General features: G+C 33.6%; 2 protein-coding genes across 9 annotated transcripts in view; one reads left to right on the top strand and one right to left on the bottom strand.

The window, feature by feature from the left end:
• The window catches only part of svilc (supervillin c), a 65,526-nt gene extending 58,371 nt beyond the window's left edge, over nt 1-7,155 (top strand). For 5 of the 6 annotated variants that reach the window (XM_056454023.1, XM_056454025.1, XM_056454026.1 and 2 more), the window contains 8 exons: nt 196-405; nt 1,814-2,021; nt 2,132-2,265; nt 3,367-3,522; nt 4,562-4,690; nt 4,786-4,892; nt 4,990-5,145; nt 6,683-7,155. In XM_056454023.1, coding sequence (XP_056309998.1) covers nt 196-405; nt 1,814-2,021; nt 2,132-2,265; nt 3,367-3,522; nt 4,562-4,690; nt 4,786-4,892; nt 4,990-5,145; nt 6,683-6,769 — 1,187 coding nt within the window. In that variant the 3' untranslated portion in view covers nt 6,770-7,155. The remainder of the gene's footprint in view (nt 1-195; nt 406-1,813; nt 2,022-2,131; nt 2,266-3,366; nt 3,523-4,561; nt 4,691-4,785; nt 4,893-4,989; nt 5,146-6,682) is intronic. The other variant, XM_056454024.1, reaches the window with a different exon arrangement.
• Nucleotides 312-18,773, bottom strand: tmem98 (transmembrane protein 98). 3 transcript variants are annotated; one of them, XM_056454031.1, is made up of 8 exons: nt 18,688-18,773; nt 13,771-13,977; nt 13,505-13,636; nt 13,362-13,395; nt 10,488-10,603; nt 10,354-10,413; nt 10,075-10,276; nt 312-486 (listed from the first exon to the last, which is right to left on the bottom strand). In XM_056454031.1, the coding sequence occupies exons 2-7, from the start codon at nt 13,899-13,901 to the stop codon at nt 10,087-10,089; spliced, it is 663 nt and encodes a 220-aa protein (XP_056310006.1). In that variant the 5' UTR covers nt 13,902-13,977; nt 18,688-18,773; the 3' UTR covers nt 312-486; nt 10,075-10,086. The 3 variants fall into 3 exon arrangements, with proteins under 3 accessions (XP_056310006.1, XP_056310007.1, XP_056310005.1); XM_056454032.1 differs by lacking the exon at nt 312-486 and adding an exon at nt 7,187-9,627; XM_056454030.1 differs by lacking the exon at nt 312-486 and having other exon boundaries at nt 9,637-10,276.
• Nucleotides 18,774-19,208: the final 435 nt, after the last annotated feature.

Genomic DNA, 19,208 nt, shown 5'->3' on the forward strand with positions numbered 1-19,208 from the left:
TGTTACTAACCATTTACACTACTCTGAAGATTTATAAATTCTTAACATAAAACAAAATAATAAGTAACAATAAATTAATAATTCTAAAAAATTGTTTATTTATTAAACAAAATAAGGCAATTTTTGTGTGTTTCTTTTATACAGATGTAAATAAATGTATCCTTTATTTGTGTCATTATCATCATTATATTGCAGGGGATGAGAGTGCACTGGCTCAGGAAAGATTTGCTGTTTTCATCTGGAAGGGGCGACACTCTAATATAAGTGGGCGGGACCTGTCACCAGCACTGACCAATCAGTGTATTGCTCAGGTGTTTATAACAGAAGGGGAGGAGCCAGCCTGTTTCCTGCAGCTCTTCCAGGGAGGAATGGTCATTTATAGACAACAGCCCAGCAGAGACACAGGTCTGCTCTTTTTCAATCCTCTCGCCAACTTTTCCTCCCCCATGATGCTTTGGGTGAATCGTCTGAGTAACTTCCACGAAACTGCAGACAATCAGTGAAATATTTTTTTTACAAAATGAGTACAATGGGGTGGCATTATTCTCCACACAGTTCATCCATCAAATATTAAAGGGAGCTTTTTTGAATTTGAAAATTTCAGCAGACCATGAATAATCCTGAAAAATGTTAATGCATCTTTCTGCAGAAATATTAAAGACATTTAAATATTAAATATCAAAATATTAAATATTAAATATCATAAGAGCTTTGCCAAACATCTGCTGGTCATACTACTGTTCCTTTAAAAATAATATAAGAATAACATTTTGAACATGAAGCATTTGCTGCAAAACAATTTTTTCATACTTAGGTTTAGTCTTACAACTATTGCTTAGTTTTTTGTCTTGTTTTTAACCAAATATCTAAACATTCTTATATCAAGAAGCATTTTCTAGACAAGTAAAAAATTCTAACTTAAGTGAGTTTTTCCTTTAAAACAAGCTAAATTATTTGCCAGAGGGATAAATAAAATAATCTTTTTTTAAACATTTTATGCCCCTTTCTACAAGATGTAAAATAAGTCTCTGATGTCCCTAGAACGTGTATGTGAAGTTTCAGCTCAATACTCTTTGAAACTGCCCTTTTAGGCTTTGATCCTAATTGTGCCATTTTAGTGACTGTCGCTTTAAATTCAAATGAGATTGTGCCCCCAGCCCTCTTTTCAAAACAGGGTGGAGCTACAATTGCCTATGTGTCAGCATAGTGGCAGATTTAAAAACAAGACTAATGTCATAGGCTAACGAGGAAGAGATTGTCACGAATGGGTGGGGCTTTCCCCCTCTGATGACATGTACAAATGGAGAATGTCAATCAAAGTGTTTCGCCAGACTGTTTTTATGAAGTTTGATTATAAATAATTAAATTTAAAAAAAGTTATCATTAGACGCTGGTTATATTTACACCCTGTTGCCACACAACTGTGTTTAAACTCCTTATAAAAGTGATTTTTGCATAATAGGTCCTCTTTAAATAACCTATTTTTCTTACTGATGGATTATTTAGCTTGTTTTAAGGAAAAGCTTTTGTGTTATGATATTTGGATTGGAAACATGATTCAAGGAAAATCTCAAAGAAAATCATTGTTGTAGTAGAACACAAAGCAAAATGAACCTCTCAATCCGTTTTCACCATGTATATGGGTTATTTCTTGCTCAACCTTGTTATTTAAATTGATTCATTTCATTCTGTTAAATGGAAGTTCCCCAATTCAGAATTGCAACCCGTAATTTGAAATGCATAAGTCACATGCCGAAAAAAGACGGACAGATCCACTTGTTACATGTGACGGTGTGTGTTTGGTATGTTTCAGAAGGCTGGCGTCTGTTCTGTGTGAGGGGTGATGTGCCGGTGGAGGGCAGTCTGTTGGAGGTTCAGTGCTCCTGCTCCAGTCTGAGATCTCGTGGCTCATTGGTTCTGTTGAACAGCCAACAGGGCACCATCTACCTGTGGCATGGATGTAAAGCCCATAGTAAAGCCCGTCAGGTGGCCAAGCAGACCGTCCAGCACCTCACACAAATGTGAGCTGCACCTCTTTTAAGAAGTCATGTAAACGAACACATGAAACACATTGAACGGTGCGGGTTGCCAGATTGGGAGGGATTTCATGTGATTGATGTGTGATGTTCAGGTGCCCGTCTGAGCTAAGTCTGAAAACTGGCAGCTTTATGAACATCCAGGAAGTGGAGGAGGGGAAGGAGCCTGCCGAATACTGGAACGCTATTGGACAACAGGACAGGAAGTCATATGACTGCATGCTGCAAGGTATGGTCTATAATAAACTAATGGTGCATCTCACTCAGCTCACTAGTCAGTAGTAGTTTAGGTACTGAATAAAGAGCAGTTCATTTTATGGGCTTTCTCAATCACATAATTCTTTTAGTACCCTGAAATATCCCACAATGCACTGTGAAGAGAAGGGAGCATTGATGCCTACTGTCGTGCATGAACATAAGTTCACTACCCCACTAAGAAAAAAATGTTTAGATTGCATTTCTTAACTTCTAATGTCGCTAGTAAACACACTCAATGCATTTTTTTCAACACATCCCATAATTTCTAAAATATCAACCTCTACCAAATGGTTGATATGTTGGTTTATGGTAAAAGTACCGGAATTAATACATATACTATAGCTGCGTCCCAAATCGCATACTTATGCACTATTCTACACCATTTTGTAGTATAAATAGTGTAAGTAGTGCGTTCACACTGAAAACTCTAAAAATAATAAGTGCACTTTAATTACCCGGATGATGCACTCATTCAGCCGGTAAAATGAAGTGTGTAATGATGGACACTTCACGCACCCAACGACCGCAGGTTTGCTCACGTAGCGGAAGGGGCGGAGCTATCGGGCGCACATGTTGGATAAGTTTATTTATTTTGGATGGTGAAAGCAAAATTCTCTCACGAGATTGATTATAGCACCTCCAGATGGTGAATGCGGTTATACTCATGGCAGGTATTATTTGATAGTTTGGTCATTTATTTCCCTGATTTGGCAACCGCCAAACGTCATCAGGGAAAAGGTTTGAATTTCCGCTTAGTAAAAAACCATTAGTGTTCCATTTGGGACGATACTACATTCATATACTATGCTGTTGAGTGTGTAAGTGCATAAGTGCATGAGTGCATAGTGTATAGTGTGTTGAAAAATCTGAAAATATGAAGAATAAGACCAATTTATTTAAAAAATATTCAAAATAAAACTTTTTTGAATGCTAAATTATCTTTATTTTTTTTATTTAAAACAGTCATTCATCATTTGAGCAGGCAGTTAAAGGGTTAAGCATGAAACATAACTAACTTCAACAACCTTATCATGCATAATTTTTCTCAAGAGGTCTTCTTTGTGTTCCTCAGATCCTGGTAAATTTAACTTTACCCCCCGTCTTTTTCACCTGAGTGCCCAATCAGGATCTTTTGAAGGGCTGGAGCTCATTAGCCCCTCCCATGCTAATGGTGTCATCACAGCAATGCCCTTCCTTCAGGATAAGCTATACACTGTGCCACAACCAGGTGAGACCATCCACACTCACATCCACAGAAACAAAGTACACACAAAGGATCTGTAGAGCTGCGCATCGTTGGATTTGCTCTTCAATATTTGGACTCTCAGTAGTGATTATTAAACCACACTGAACTGAGCTACACTGAACTGAACTTAAACACTACAAACTGAACTACACTGTTCCTATTTACTATGACCTTTTATGTGAAGCTGCTTTGACACAATCTACATTGTATAAGCGCTATACAAATAAAGGTGAATTGAATTGAATTGAATTGAACACAAAGGCCTTCCATGTTGCTCTTAATGGTAGAGCTCAACCAAAAATTATATAATTTTTTAAATGTGCATGCCAGTTGAAATCCGTAGACTTAAACCCATTAAACCTAATTTCTAGATTAATTTAGAAACATATTACTGAAATTAAATCTACACCCTCAAGATGGAGGTGACTTTATTGCTTCGGTAGAATATTAAAGAAGATTTGAAATATTTATAAACCTGTGTATATATATGTGTTATAAATAAACAATACATTGAGGTCTTTTAAAGCAAAATGATCAGGCTGTTTAAGAAAATTAACATTATTTACAATATTAGCCACAGGGATTTATTTTGTTTTGCCCATTGGTTTTTGACTTTCAAAGTGCCAGTAACTTTTGACTTGCATTTACTCAATCACCACAGTTTCAGTTTTTTAAATGTTCTGCTCAAATATATAAAACGTCCAAAACATCCTGGATGCCCTGAGAGTGTGAAAATGAATAGAAATGTTTCATTCCTGGATGAACTGTTCCTTTAAAGATGCAGTAAGCTATATTTGAGAAACTCCTTTGACCACAGTTTGAGTCCCAAAAAACAAGTTGTCAGCCAATCAGCAGTAAGGTGCATGTGCAGTAGTAATAGCAGAGAGATGCACTGGCTGTTTTACTAAACGTTATCAAGTGTGAAACACCCAATACAATGTTAAAACTTGAAAATATTTTATACAAATGAAATGCGCTATTTTTCTCCCTTCACAATGGTGTTGTAACAACATCTCTGCAGCTTTATTCCTGCTGGATAACTATCTGGAGGTGTATTTATGGCAAAGTTGTGAAGCTTCCGCTTTACAGCGCCCTCACTGGGACAAAGAGAAGAAGTGCGCAATGGAGACTGCCTTACAGTACTGCAAAGGTGAGTCTGTATTGGAAGTCTGGAACAACAGCGCAGATGCTATTCAGAAGCCTTCTAATACTCTTTCTGAATTATTTTTGGTGTCTTGTTTTCAGAGAGAAATCCCAGACGGCCTCCGATTGCATACCTTATTGATGAAGGGGCAGAGCCTCTCACCTTTACTAATATTTTCCCCTCATGGGAGATGACACAGGTAGAAGAGGTGATATTATCATCATTATATTTGTATATGTACAGTTTGAGTGCTTATATGATTAGCGCTACTATTTGGTTGAAATATTGTTTGTGTGTTCCTCCAGGACTGTACGATGCGTAAAAAGCTGACTTTGGTCCAGGATGCTCTGGCTGCACTCAATAAGACCCAATTTCCCCTTCAGGATCTACTAAAGAGACCTTTACCTGAGGGAGTGGATCCTCAACACCTGGAGAACTACCTGTCTCAGCAGGATTTTACGGTATACCACTATTATATTACAGCTGAATCATAGGATACGTTTTAAAAGTGTATATAGTGAGTTTCACATCTTAAAAAAAATATTTGATTAAATCTTAAGAAATATTTTTTAAAAATTAATTCATATATTTATCTATTCTATTAATAATTTGACTGACTTACACTTAAAATTTGAGGTCAGGAATTTTAAAACAAGAGGTTTTGATATTGTTCTCCAAGAGACACAGAGATGTAAATGTAATATTTGTACAGAAATGTAATATTCATAAAGTGAATGAATTATTATTATTTCATAGGTTAAAAATGCACAATTGAAATGCAATGCTTTATAAAACAATCAGTTGGTAATATTTTAGCTAAAACCATATTGTGTCTGATTAGCTGCACTTCATTCATTCATTTTCTTTTCGGCTTAGTCCCTTTATTAACTCCAGTGGTCGCCACAGCGGAATGAACCACCCAGCTGCACTTATGTATAATATTACCAGTAGAGTGTAGAATTATTTTACAATAATAATTAACACTAAAATTATACAACAATAATTAATTGTATTATTTTAATAATAATAAAGTATTATTTATTCATTTGATGGCATAGCTGAATTATTGTAATTTGCTGATTTCATATTTTTAGATTTAAATTCTTTAATGAATTGTTATTATTAATGTTAAAAATCTCTGCTTATTTATTTATTTATTTTTTGTAGAAACCATAATATGTTACCGATTCTTTGACGAATAGACAGTTTATTTGAAACATCAGTGTGAAATTATAAATGTCTTTACTGTCACTTTTGATAATTTGAATGTGTTTTTGCTGGATAGATGGAGTGATCAAAACCCATTAAAACTGATCCCAGACATATGATCTGTACTATAATTCAGAAAACAATCCACAGTAAAATAAAATCTAGTTACCAATATGAACTAAAGCTTTATAAAACTAAAATCATCAATCACAAAACAATGTGCCTTTCAAAGTCAGCCAGTGAAATGAGAACAAGTTTGAGGCTTTCATATCTAATTTGTAGAGCCAGACAGAATCTGTGGACATTTTTTGCTACTTCTGCTGAGAATTTAGTAAAACATTTGCAGATTTATGCGGAATTATTTTGGGAGTATCATAACTAAAAGCTTAATATATGAAATTAAAAAATATCGTTTTAACTTTTATTTAATGTTTACAATGCAAATCCAATTAGATCCACTTATTTGGTAAACAAAGCAAGTCTCTCATCTAATATATCCACTAAAAGACAGAAAATATTACTGTACAAACTGTATTGTAAATAAATCATATGAACATTTTCCTATTAGTCAATAATATTACTAAAATTAATTTAAAAAATGAATAAATATTAATTTATCTACACAAGCTAATAAATAGACTCAATGATGGACTAAAAATCTGCGGAAATCTGCGGATTTCTGTACTGCATAGATTCTGAACTGATCGGTTATATTCATAGGCTATATTAAATTCTTGTGCAAAAAAGACAGAAGTGAAGAGGTTGAAAGAGCTTCCCTGTTTGTTTTAGGCTGCATTGGGAATGGCGTGGAATGACTACAACTCTCTATCGGATTTACAAAAAACGGACCTGAAGAAAAGCAAAGGACTTTACTGAGCATGAGACTCAACACCAGCAGTGATTTGTTTGTAAGGTGAAGTGTTCCTGATGGCGGTCGTGTCGTGTGTACAGTGTAACTGTGAGTGTGAGTCTGCCTCCTTTCAAACTGATGCGTTTTGTAATGCCTAATGTCCAGCCAAAAGCTTTCTAAAGTTTCAAACAGTTTACTCTGACTTTGAGAAATAGCTGCCGTGTTTTTCTTTCTCCCTCCCTTTCCTCCATCGCAGCTGTTTCTCGTCCTGCTTTCTTTATCTCTCTCTCTCTCTCTCTCTCTCTCTCTCTCTCTCTCTGTCGGCCTCCTCTATACATTAAACAGCACATGTGAATAGAGGTCTGCGTTCGGCGATGTTTATTTTAAAATAAAAAATATCATGATGTCTTTTCACTGTCAAACTTTTATTCACCTTCAAATGCATAAAGGATGAGAATGAAAGAACAAATAGAGGAACAAATGAAAAAGCTCAGTAACAAAAAGATGAAGAGGAATAGAAATTAAAAGAGGAAATGCTGATAATCAGCGGAAAGCTAAATAATTAACATTATTAACACTGAAACAGAACAGAATATGAATGATGACCGTATTTAATATATATTATTTCCCAAATGTTAGCAATAGCAGTATATTTTGACCTTGCGTGAACATATTTTGGTACCCATGATTGAAATGGCTCATAAATCTCACAGAATTAAGTATTTTGAAATATCCAAGAAAAAAATGCGTATATTTTTCCGTGAGGGTTGGGGTGCTGGGATGGAATATGCAGTTTGTACAGCATAAAAATCATTACGTCTATGGGAATTCCCCATAATCATAGCTGTACTGTGTGTGTGCGTGTACTGTGTGTGAGAGTGGTTGCTGGAAGTGTGAAGTGTAATGGGGGTTGATGGAGGGAATTAGTGTGGATTTAGGTTTCACGTGACTGGTGAAAAATTACACGCCTCCTCTAGATAGCAAATGGACTCAAGAATGCGAGTGAGTTTTGGGGCAATCGCGGATACAGCCACAAAATCAACACTCTTTTGAACGCTATATAGGAGAGATCACATTAAAAAAATCTGTTATTTTACTTTTTTTTCGGGTAGCTGGGGTGGTGGAAAAAAAGAGTCAAATAACAGGCGTTAAATTACAGACATTTGCCATAAAATAACAGATGCACTGAAAAAAATTATTCAAAGATGATTCCTTGGATATACTCAATTTTTTTACGTTAAGTGGTTGTAAACAATTTGTTTGGGCTGAATTTAAACAAACAAATTAAGTTGAACAATATTACATTTAATTTGTTTGTTTAAATTCAACACAAATAAATTGTTTGCAACAGCATGCAACACTTTTTTTCAGTGTGGTAAATTACAGAAATTTACTGGAAACTTTAATTTAAGAACATTTCTGTAATATAACGTCCATTATTTTAAGGTAAATGTCTGTAATTTAACATCTTTTATTTTAAAGTAAATGTCTGTAATTTAACGGCCTTTATTTCAGTTTTTTTCCTGCACCTCAGCTGCCGGAAAAAAACCCCAAAAAATAATGGATTTTTTTTGTGTAAAACAACTTAAAATGGAATTATCCATCGTAAAGTGTCTGTAAAATGTATACTGTATGTACAATATGGGTCAAAGATAAGACGCTTCCTTTTGGTGTTTGCATAAAATGAAATATACAAAAGTGATTAGATGCTGATAGATAAAAAGTAGATTAATAAAGAATAGGGCTGCAAAATATATGGTTTCAGCATCGATTACGCAGTGTGCAAATCTACAATAATCATATCACAGGAAGATTAACTATAATAACTGTCAATAATTATAGCATGTGACTATAAGAATTAAAGCGAATTTAAACCATTTGAAAACAAAACATGATAAAGTTTACTTATTTGTGCAATGAAAACTATATAATGTTTTTTTTTACCTCAATACTGTTCATTTCATATTTATCTTTGTGCTTTAATACAGTGCTCAGCATAGTTGAGTACACCCCATTTTAAAAATGAATATTTTTATCCATTTCTCGGTGAATATAGGCAATGTATTTTGGTGCATTTAAACAAAACAGATGTATTAAACAGATATATTGATTCAAATAATATTTTAGTTATTAAACATATTGAGAAATTGACAGATTACAATTAATACAATTACAATTAAATTCGAGCTAAATATTGTAAACTAATTACAACCTACAACATTTCAACAAAATTTTTTACATTTTTTTTTGCTTGTCTTGTTTGCTCTTTTTAAAAAAATTGTATTTAATATTTTTCTCTAACATATCAATTTGGGTGTACTAGTTTTTGGACCGTTATCATAAGTTATTTTGTTAGATAAGCTCTAGATTTGGCTTCAGTAGTGACTAATCTAATGTATATGCACAAATATAATATTGTATAGCTTGAATATAAATTTATATTGAATATGAATTTAAAGAGAGATTTGTGAGGGGTGTACTTATATATGCTGAGCACTGTATATTCTATTTTGTATATTTTATGCAGATACTTTCCCCTACAAAAATCGTTCCAATCAATGTAAAACCATGAATTCTTTCGAAACAGTTACATAAGTCAAATTGTAAAATTATATTCATACTGCTATGTATATCACAGAAAATCTAAATACCACAGTCATTTTTTTTAAATATCTTGCATCCCTAATAGAGAATATGACAACATATTTGGTATATAAACTTTTGTTACACTGAATGATGTTAAGGTGGGTGTTTTTTAAATGTATTTATTTTTGCTCATTAAAATAAACAGAATAAAAAGCACCATATTCTAATGTACATAATGTACTTTTATTATTTTGATGCTTGAAATCCCCTTTCGTCTTTGACCCATAAACAAACTGATCTGTAAAAAATAGACTGAATTGGTATAAAATGAAACAAATAAGAATTGTAGTGCATTTTTAGGGAGGAAAATATATATAATTGAATAATAATACATGGAAACACATCATAGGTAGGCTACAATACACAAAATTGCACTCAAATATGAGGCACGAGAAAGAAAAGATATACATTGTTTTGTTGATATAAGGTTTAGCTTATGGCTTAGAAATGCCATCTAGCATTATTCTTTGGATTTTAAGGTTTTGATTGCTGCAGGCATTTTCATGGCACTACTATATACATATAAATCCAGCATGAGGAAATATCAGACAGTATGATCACAGATGAACTATTAAACCTTTTGTAACAGAGATGAGGTGAAAGAAAAAAAAGCTATGTGAAGACATTCTGTCCTCTAAAATTCATGTTCCGCTCATGTTTTTGAATATTGTGTGTGTGTACATACAGTATCTTTGCTTCAGATGGACTGCTCTCTCTCTGGAAAACATCTCTCTGGTTCGGATGCTAAAGCCGCTTCTCTTAACACGACCATGTGATCTTCAGCTGCATGCAGTGATTGGTCGATCCAGTCCAGGCTGCCTGACATGTGACAGGCGTTTCGAGTCACCAGAACCAAATGACTGACCGACAGTAGTAATGCTGTGGCCCTGGTCCAGAAAACAAGTTGTTAATTAAATGTGCTTCGTCATAGAAACATATATCTTTAATTCCTGCTGGAATATACCTGGCATCAAGAAGAATGGGGTCCAGAGGAGGGTACATTGATCGGACCACGTCGTCCACCCTGTGATGGAGTAAAACATCAGTATAAGCACTCTCTGATGTGTCAGTCAGATATTTACCTCTCAGACTGTTTACCTTGGGCTGATGCGTTTGGCAACGGTGATGATGTCATTTAGACTGGCAGGAGCTTTGACCTTTGCTCCAGAGCCCATTGTCATGGCGACTAGCTTTTCGGTGAGAGTATGGCAGATCTGTAGCAAAAAAATAAAAAAAATCAATAATTTAAATAAACCAAAGCAATGTGCTGTATGTTATATTTATATCACATTAATTTTTTTGTTTGTTTTATTCTGTAAACTAATGGTGGCCAGGGGCGTAGCAACCGGGGGGGGGGGGGGGGGGGGGGGTTGGGTGGGGATACGTCCCCCTCACTTTTAGAGACAGACCATTTAAAAACAGGTGATTAATAATTATATGAACGTATGATCTCATACAGCTGTCCCCCCACTTTTAAAATGTCCGCTATGCCCCTGCTGGTGGCATTTACAAATTTATAGCATTTTTGGCATACAGTAACAAAAAGGTGCCATGTTTCTATACATATTTAAGTCACACTTTATTTTGATGGTCCGTTTTTAAATTTAAGTTATATTGCATCTACATGCCAACTAATTCTTATTAGATTATAGGCAGACTGTTAGTTAGGTTAGGGTTAGTGTAATTTGACATATACTTGCAAAGTTTCTTCTAGTCAGTTAAATGTCTGTTGAAGGAGCAGTATCAGCAGATATTAAGCAGACAGTCTACTAATACTCAAATGGACCATCAAAATAAAGTGTTACCTATATTTATATACATTTTTATACAACACAATAACATGTTTAAACTTCAGAAGCCTGGCTTTCAACTACAATAAATGAAATAATTTGTTATTTTGGCCAATTGTCACTTTTTAGAAAAAAAAGCAGTAAATGATAATATATTTATCTGAAGATTTAATTGAATTGAATGAAACCTTTACAGAACAAGACAAATAAAATATTATACACAAAAAATACATGCATATAAACAGAATAAAAGCAGAAAATCCTTATTTGTTTTTTTTACACAGCTGTGTGTTCGTCTATACAATGAGATCAATAAGTATTTGATCACTATGTGATTTTTTAAGATCTCCTACTTAGGGGTCTAGAATTTTCAGCACAGGTGCATTTCCACGGTGAGAGACAAAATCTAAAAATCTGAAAGGTTCCCCTGCTTAAGTCAGACTATGTCTAGACCTGTCTAAAGTTTGCCAGGGACCATCTGGATGATCCAGAGGAGTTATGGGAGAAAGTTCTGTGGTCAGATGAGACCAAAGTAGAGCTTTTTGGTCTTAGCTCCGTTTGCCATGTTTGGAAGAAGAAGAATGATGAGTATCATCCCAATAATACCATACCTTAGGCCTGGGTGACTAATCGAAAAGTAATTGAAATCAACATTCAGAACCTATAATTGATCAAAAATTTCTAGGTAAATTTTTTCAATTACCTTTCCTACTGCATGTGGAGTCATGTGACCACCCTCTGTTAAGGCTACTTCTACGTCGAACGCATACCCTAGTACCTTGAAAAATTTAACAACACATTGCATGTTTGCACTACATTGACGATGATTGGAAGCTGCGCCAGAGATGCCTTGAGGCGGCATATTTTCTTATACAATAAAATTATTACTTTCATTAAAATATTTGTTTACAGAATATTCAAGAAATGAACTGTTTAAAATATTTACAGGATATAGAAGAGTTAATTTATTTAAATGAGATTCTGCTTATTTTCTAATTTTGAAAACACTGAAAATAATTAATTTTGTTCCCCCCCCCAAAAAAAAAAAGTTATTTGTTCTCATTTTTTTATAAGAAAAAAGTGACTGTTGGTTTTAGGCAATGCGTGTTTTAATTTCAGTTGTTCAGCGTTGATGTTCAATAAATAATCATAGATAGTAGATAGTGTGTGTTTCCTTCAATTAATTTAAAATGAAATAATGCACCCTTCATTCAAAAATCTCTCACTTGTACTATGTGAGCATATTTACTCTACAAAACCTGTCAGTGAACTGAAAAAATAAAAATAAAATAAACAAATAAAATAATTGTTCATTAATCATAATCGAGTTAAAATGTTCAATTAATCAAGATTTAGATTTTAGGCCAAATCACCTAGCCCTACCATAACTACAGTGAAGCATCATGCTCTGGAGGTGTTTTTCTGCACGGGGACAGAGCCCCTGCACTGTATTAAGGAGAGGATAAACGGGCCCATTGTATTTTGAGATATTTGGCAAAAACCTCCCTCTCTCAGTTGGAGCAATAAAGATGGGTCATGGGCCGTCTTCCAACATGACAATGACCCAAAGCACAAAGCCATGAAAACCAAGGAGTGGCTCCGTAAGAAGAATATCAAGGTTCTGGAGTGGCCTAGCCAGTCTCCAGACCTAAATTCAACAGAAAATCTTTGGGGGGAGCTGAAACTCTGTGTTGCTCAGCAACAGCCCCGAAACCTGACAGATCTGGAGAAGATCTGTAAGGAGGAGTGGGCCAAAATCCCTCCTGCAGTGTGTGCAAACCTGGTGAAGAACTACAGGAACAATTTGTTAACAAAAGTTTCTGTGCCAAATATTAAACATATTTTTGACTCAAGTGATCAAATACTTATTCGACACAGTAATTTACAATTAAATTGTTAATAAATCATACAATGTGATTTCCAGATTTTTATTTTTAGATTTTGTCTCTCACCGTGGAAATGCACCTATGCTAAAAATTCTAGACCCCGCCATGATTTCTAAGTAGGAGATCTTGAAAAATCACAGGGTGATCAAATACTTAATGACCTAAATGTATATGTATATGAATAAACTCTAACCCTAAAAAGAGTATTAACTTTGAAAATAATGCAAGACTTCAAATAAAATTTGATATTATATATTGTATAATACTTTATTTCAAAAATATTACATAAAATATACCTTCAGAATCGCAATGCAGTGAGATACAAGACCCCTGTGAGAAATAGAGAAATATCAGTTACATCAGAATTACCAAGTGTTAATAAATGAATACTGTTTCTGACAAAATCATTATGGTCATAAGCATGACTATGAATACATACGAGGCATCTTCAATCCAGTCTTCATTCTCCAGCATGGCCTCAATATGAGGATTAGTGATGACAACATCATCCAGCTCCAGCTCTGATGGTTCACTCTGAGTCTCCATCGCTCCGATCAGATCCACCGTAGGCCTGAAAAATGAACAATAAGAAGCAGAAAAGTACAGAACGTGGCTGAGAACGAAATGCTGCAACTCAAAATGTTGATCTCTGTCTAATCCTGTATGGGAATGAGGTCATACCGTATTCTCATATAAAGTACATACTTGGAGTCAAACTGGTGCAGAAAGTCTGGAGGGTGGCAATAACGATGGCGACACACAACCACCAGCGCCACAAATGATGCCAAGAAGATGGTGGCAAGGACACCTATCGCCACGATCACCACCGTCTCCATTCTTTACAGATGATGGTTAGGAGGATTGTCAGAAAGTTGCTTGGCTGGAGTTTAGAGTTGCCCAAGCTAAACCGTTCTGAGAAAAAGAATAGATTATACCAGCATGTAGGGCACTAAAAAAGTCGAACCACCTTTAGATGAAAACATGAATGCCAGTCTTTAAAAAAGCCTAATGTTGGTAATTTGGAAAAAAAAAAAACTCTAATCACAGATGTTATTTCATTATGAACAAATGTTGCATACATGTCTATAAACCATGCAATTAACTGAAGAAAGTTTGTGTCATAAAACAAGCATTAGTATCTTTCATTAGTATTTATATAGGTCCCAAAATAGAGCCTGCTGCTCTCCACACATGACAGATGCAAGAATGGGTGAAGAAGTGAATGATGAGGATGAAACTCCTATTAGAAAAAGCAAATATATATATACTTTAGTATTTGTAGATTAACTCAGAACACCCCCTTAGATTAGACCCCTAAGATTTTTTCCCCCTATTATTTAACATATGTTAACAATTGTCATGTCATGTTGGGTAATGGTCATATAACATGCAATTAAACATATAATATATGTTATTTTTATATATATTATATTTTTATTATATTTATTTTAAAATCTTTATCTTTAATTTTTATTCATCCTGTTTTGTTTAAAATTATATAAATTATGAATTATTAAAAACATAAATACAAATATACTGTTATATATACACATACTGTATACTGCTGCATACAGGAATGGGCAGTATTTATGATACATGTATTTCAAATACGTATTTCAAATATAAAATAGTATTTTGTAATTTGTATTTGATAAGGTTTATTAAAATGGCTTAATATTTTGTATCCAAATACTTTAGTGTCTTGTATTTTTGTAGTTTCAAAATACTGTAAAATACTTTGCAAGAAGTCTACAGTTCATGATGGCATCTTAAAAATGAGGCCTCTGATTGGTGTTTTCTCAGTTATTTGCCTAGGCTTGAGATTAGAACAGAAGACTGATTTATTTTTAAGAAGGTGGTCAATGATTGGAGTATGAATGGAAATTCTGCTTTAGGAAAGTAGCACTAATGGTGAGGGTATAGTCAGAAGCAAGTCAACAATCATCAGAAAATAGCTACAGAGCAATGCTAAGACCAGAAATATATATAATGGCTATAGTTATGGCTATAGCACATAATCATTCACAGTCTCTGTGCTGCAACAGGACATGCAGAGGAACTTTAGAAATATAAAACACTTAACTATGGTGTACTGGTGTTTTTAAGAGGGTAAGCGAGGCTCTTCCAGTTAAAGAAGAGCTAAAAAATTGGGAGAATGAATATACAATAATAGATGGAAATTGCAAATAATGTGAACAAAAAATGACCTCTTCATAGGCTGTTAACCCTTTAAAATCAATGATTGTTAATATGTTGAATAATCATTGAACAGAGATGATGGGAGTTTTACTGGCCAGACAATGGGTGGAAAGATAATCAACAGATATGGTACTAGTTCTGACTCGGCATTAAATGATTTAAACTATAGGATATCATCTTCAAGACAGAACTTTTTGTATAACATTTGTGCAAAATTTATACTAAAGTCAAAGAGAAACACAAGTTACCTTTGGGTTACAAGTTCAGCTCACTAACCATTAGGCCACAACTCCTCAACAGGTGAACGAAGTGGCAAAAATTTCTTGTTATCAAACATTGTTTACTAAGTCACTTTAATGGTAAAAGTATTGATCGAATATGCCTTTGATTGAAGGTTTGCGAAGAAATGTCATGCTCCCTTTTAAAAGTATTTTGCACTTTTAAAATACAAAATACAGTATTTTATTTTGATACATTTGTGGCTGTTGTATTTTGTAGTTTATTTTGATACACTTAAAATTGATGTATTTGGTATTTTATTTTAAAATACATTTTAATGTATTTTGCCCATTCCTGGCAGCATATGTGCTGCTGCAAATTACAAATGCAACGAAAACATAAATTATATTATATTATACCTTAATATTTATAGAAACAACAGTCTTAAATATATTATAGGCACATTTATTTTATTTTACACTGCAAGTTACAGTATTATTAATACTTTAAATTTGAAACTTGCAAATATCAAGTCCTCAACCTTTTATCTTAGTCTTTATTTTTAATTATACTTAATTAAAATTAATAAAAACTTTATTTTTAATTAAAATGTAATTATTTTAATTATTTGTTAATCATCGTTTTTAAGTACTTTTAGTAGACTTCTCGCACCAAAATCAAGCCTTGCAGTAGTACTACCTACATTTACTTTTGTGTGTGCTTCCCAAAGAAGCAAAGAAAAATTTCATGTGAGTCTTTATGACGTGCTGAGTAAATAATATCTTGTAGTCAACATTACCTTCCATTTACTGTCCTCATGCTTCAGTAAATACAGAGATAACAGCTTGATTTATACACTCACCCATATCATTCTCCTTTTATCTACACTCGTTTTGATTAAATATGTAAAGCAACATTCAGACAGCTCTTTCTGTCCAGGGCCTCTCTGACTTTCATACGAGATCAAGAGCCAACATTTTACTTGATTGAAATATAAAAACTACTAAAGTATGAGTATGTTTTGTACTTATGCGTGTAATTATGTCTTTGTAAGAGTCACACCCATTAGACCTTTGATCAGTCAATCGTTAACATGATCACAGTGTATATGTGCCAATCTGGAACCATGTGTTTACTGTACATCACTGTTTTAAAAGGACAGTTCACTTAATAATGGACATAATGCTGTCATTTACTCTCCTTCAAATGCTTCCAAACTTGTTTGAGCTTCATTTGTCTGTTGAATATGAAAGATTGTTGTTGGAAACTTCCACTGACTTTCCTTTTATTTTTTTCCTACTATGGACGTCAATAGATTTCCATTCTTTAGATTGGTTTCTTTAGATTGTTTTTCTTACACCAGATGAACAACAACAACAAAGGTTTGGGACCACTTTAAAGTGAAGATGATGATATAAATTACATAATTATTTGCTGAACAATTCTTTTTTTATTGTACGTATACAATGTGTTTGCCTTGCAAGTTCAGTAGAAATTAAAGGCAAGTAAAATGTAATAATAATAATAATTAAACACATTATAATTATTGATGGTTTTACAAATATAGCTTGACTTATATAATTTCATGTAACATTTCTGGTAACATATTCACTTTTGATTAAAAAACAAACAGAAAATATGATTGTCTATTAAAACATTTGTAGTGATTGCATACAGTATTTAACAAGCATTACAACAGCAGCATTTTGATGGAGATGATTATGTGAAATTGTGTTTTGGAATGCTGTAATTCCCTAATCGGCTTAATCTGAAGTCCGCTGGCCGTATCATACTGCACACTCTCCATAGGCCCTTGTTCATATTCACCCTGGCATTCAGAGACACTGGATTAACCTTTTTGGTTCTGAACGATTCAGTGTATTTTGAGGACGCAAGAATTATTATGTTATTATAAACTGTACACAATAACTGTGAAAAGAAACTAAGGAAAACGTCTATAGGAGAGTTGGAGAGCTGTCAGCCATTAGTTTGGTAGCTACATATCAGTAAAACAGATTAAATCTAAAAAAAAAAAAAATGAAAAAAAAAAAAGACACATTTGTGTTTATCTTCTAAAGAACTTGGACATCATTTTCAATCCATACTTAAAATACGCATGTAAGAAAATAATTTTATAATTGTATACTATTTTATCAGCTTTTAAACAAGTATGCATGCATTAGTGCTGTGAGTGTACTTTTTCAATAGTGCAGAAGGTTAAGGAGTTATGTATGTTATAGTTTATAAAGTGGAGTTATAAAGGGGAGACCAAAAATATAGACACTTTATTTTTACAATTTATTATTTTGAAATTATAAATATTGTTGATTTATTCTCTAAACTGATGATATTTCTTTCAAATTTAAAATAAAAATGTTATTTCAACAATTTATTAACATAAAAATACAGGCATGTTTATATTTATTTTAAGACAACACAATGTATTAACTTCAGAATAGTTAAAAATTAAATATTTGATGGAAAAACATCATTTTCAACCACAACAACATTTTTAGATTACTAATCTATAAGTAATATCCTAATTAATTGAATCTACTGTTCTCTATGTGAAGTTCACGCAGCAAATTAAAAGCAAGCATATACAGTAGAATAATTTACTTGCGTTTTGTTATATTAATAATATCATTAACACTCAAAATATGTTGATAGATTTCTAATAAACTGTATATGCACGCATTTAGAAAATAATACAAAATAGAAATATTGTCTCAGAATTTTGGACCCCAATGTGATGTTCATCATAAGAAAATAGCGACTTTTTATAGATAAATCAAAAGGTAGGCCTAAGTGATAAAGCATACAAGAACAAAGAATGGATTCAAAATTCAAAAACACTGTATTTTCTGTCATCTCCAGAATGGTTAGGATTATGTAAGATAAAATGCCAGTTGTATCTATTTTAAACCAAGCAGAGTTAAAAAATAAAGCTAACCTAATACGTTTAAATTTTTAAGTTTTTAGTATTTAGTTTAAATAAAGTTTTATCTAGTTTAACACAAGCAAAATAAGCCCTCAGTCTGATTATATATATCTTTTCTCACTGTAACAGCAGACACTGTACTTTTGACTCGGCTACTTTTATACACACCAACCATTTATTTTGCGTTTTCACAATAAGTTCCCTTAACAAATAAAAAAAGTAATATAATCACCGCTAATATTAGTTGTATTTTATGTTCTTACCTATATATCTTTTCCATTTTGTGGCGTTTATCCCACGAACAAAGCGCGTTATGGTGGTCAGGCGGAGACGGCACGGAGATCTCCACACGGGAGCGCGCAGCAGAGAACTTCGCCCTCGCGCACAGGCGCGCGCTCACCTTCGCGCCACCAGGTGTCATTCACGAGCATTGTGGTGTTGGTAGAGACCATGGGGTTTCATCATGATGTCATCTCGTTGGCGGTGTGATTGTGGCATTTACCACAGGATACGAAATAATTCGGACCAAATCATTGTTTTGCAAGTTACAAGTAAGTCTTTGCATTAAAGTCCCAAATCAGGTTTCGAGTCTGTGCATATAACTGTCAAGAAACGTCTCAAGCGAAACCCAATCAAGATAGGCATGTCCAGAATAAGCTGCAAAGAAACGGATCTGTCAAACTGTCTTTGCCCAAATTAGTGTCACGTTTTTAATATTAGTATTTCAGTAGTTTATATGAACATTTAGGCTATCTGGCTCTCTATACATTTAAATATAGCCTAA

Source organism: Danio aesculapii, chromosome 3 (genome assembly GCF_903798145.1).
Source record: "Danio aesculapii chromosome 3, fDanAes4.1, whole genome shotgun sequence".
NCBI lineage: Eukaryota > Metazoa > Chordata > Actinopteri > Cypriniformes > Danionidae > Danio > Danio aesculapii.

Excerpts from the sequence above, each read along its gene's own strand:
- tmem98 (XM_056454031.1), bottom strand. The coding sequence starts at position 13,901 with ATGGAGACGGTGGTGATCGTGGCGATAGGTGTCCTTGCCACCATCTTC. Across the intron at positions 13,637-13,770 it reads CTGCACCAGTTTGACTCCAA|GCCTACGGTGGATCTGATCG; the intron begins GTATGTACTTTA and ends TTCATTTTTCAG. Across the intron at positions 10,414-10,487 it reads GCCAAACGCATCAGCCCAAG|GGTGGACGACGTGGTCCGAT; the intron begins GTAAACAGTCTG and ends ACTCCATCACAG.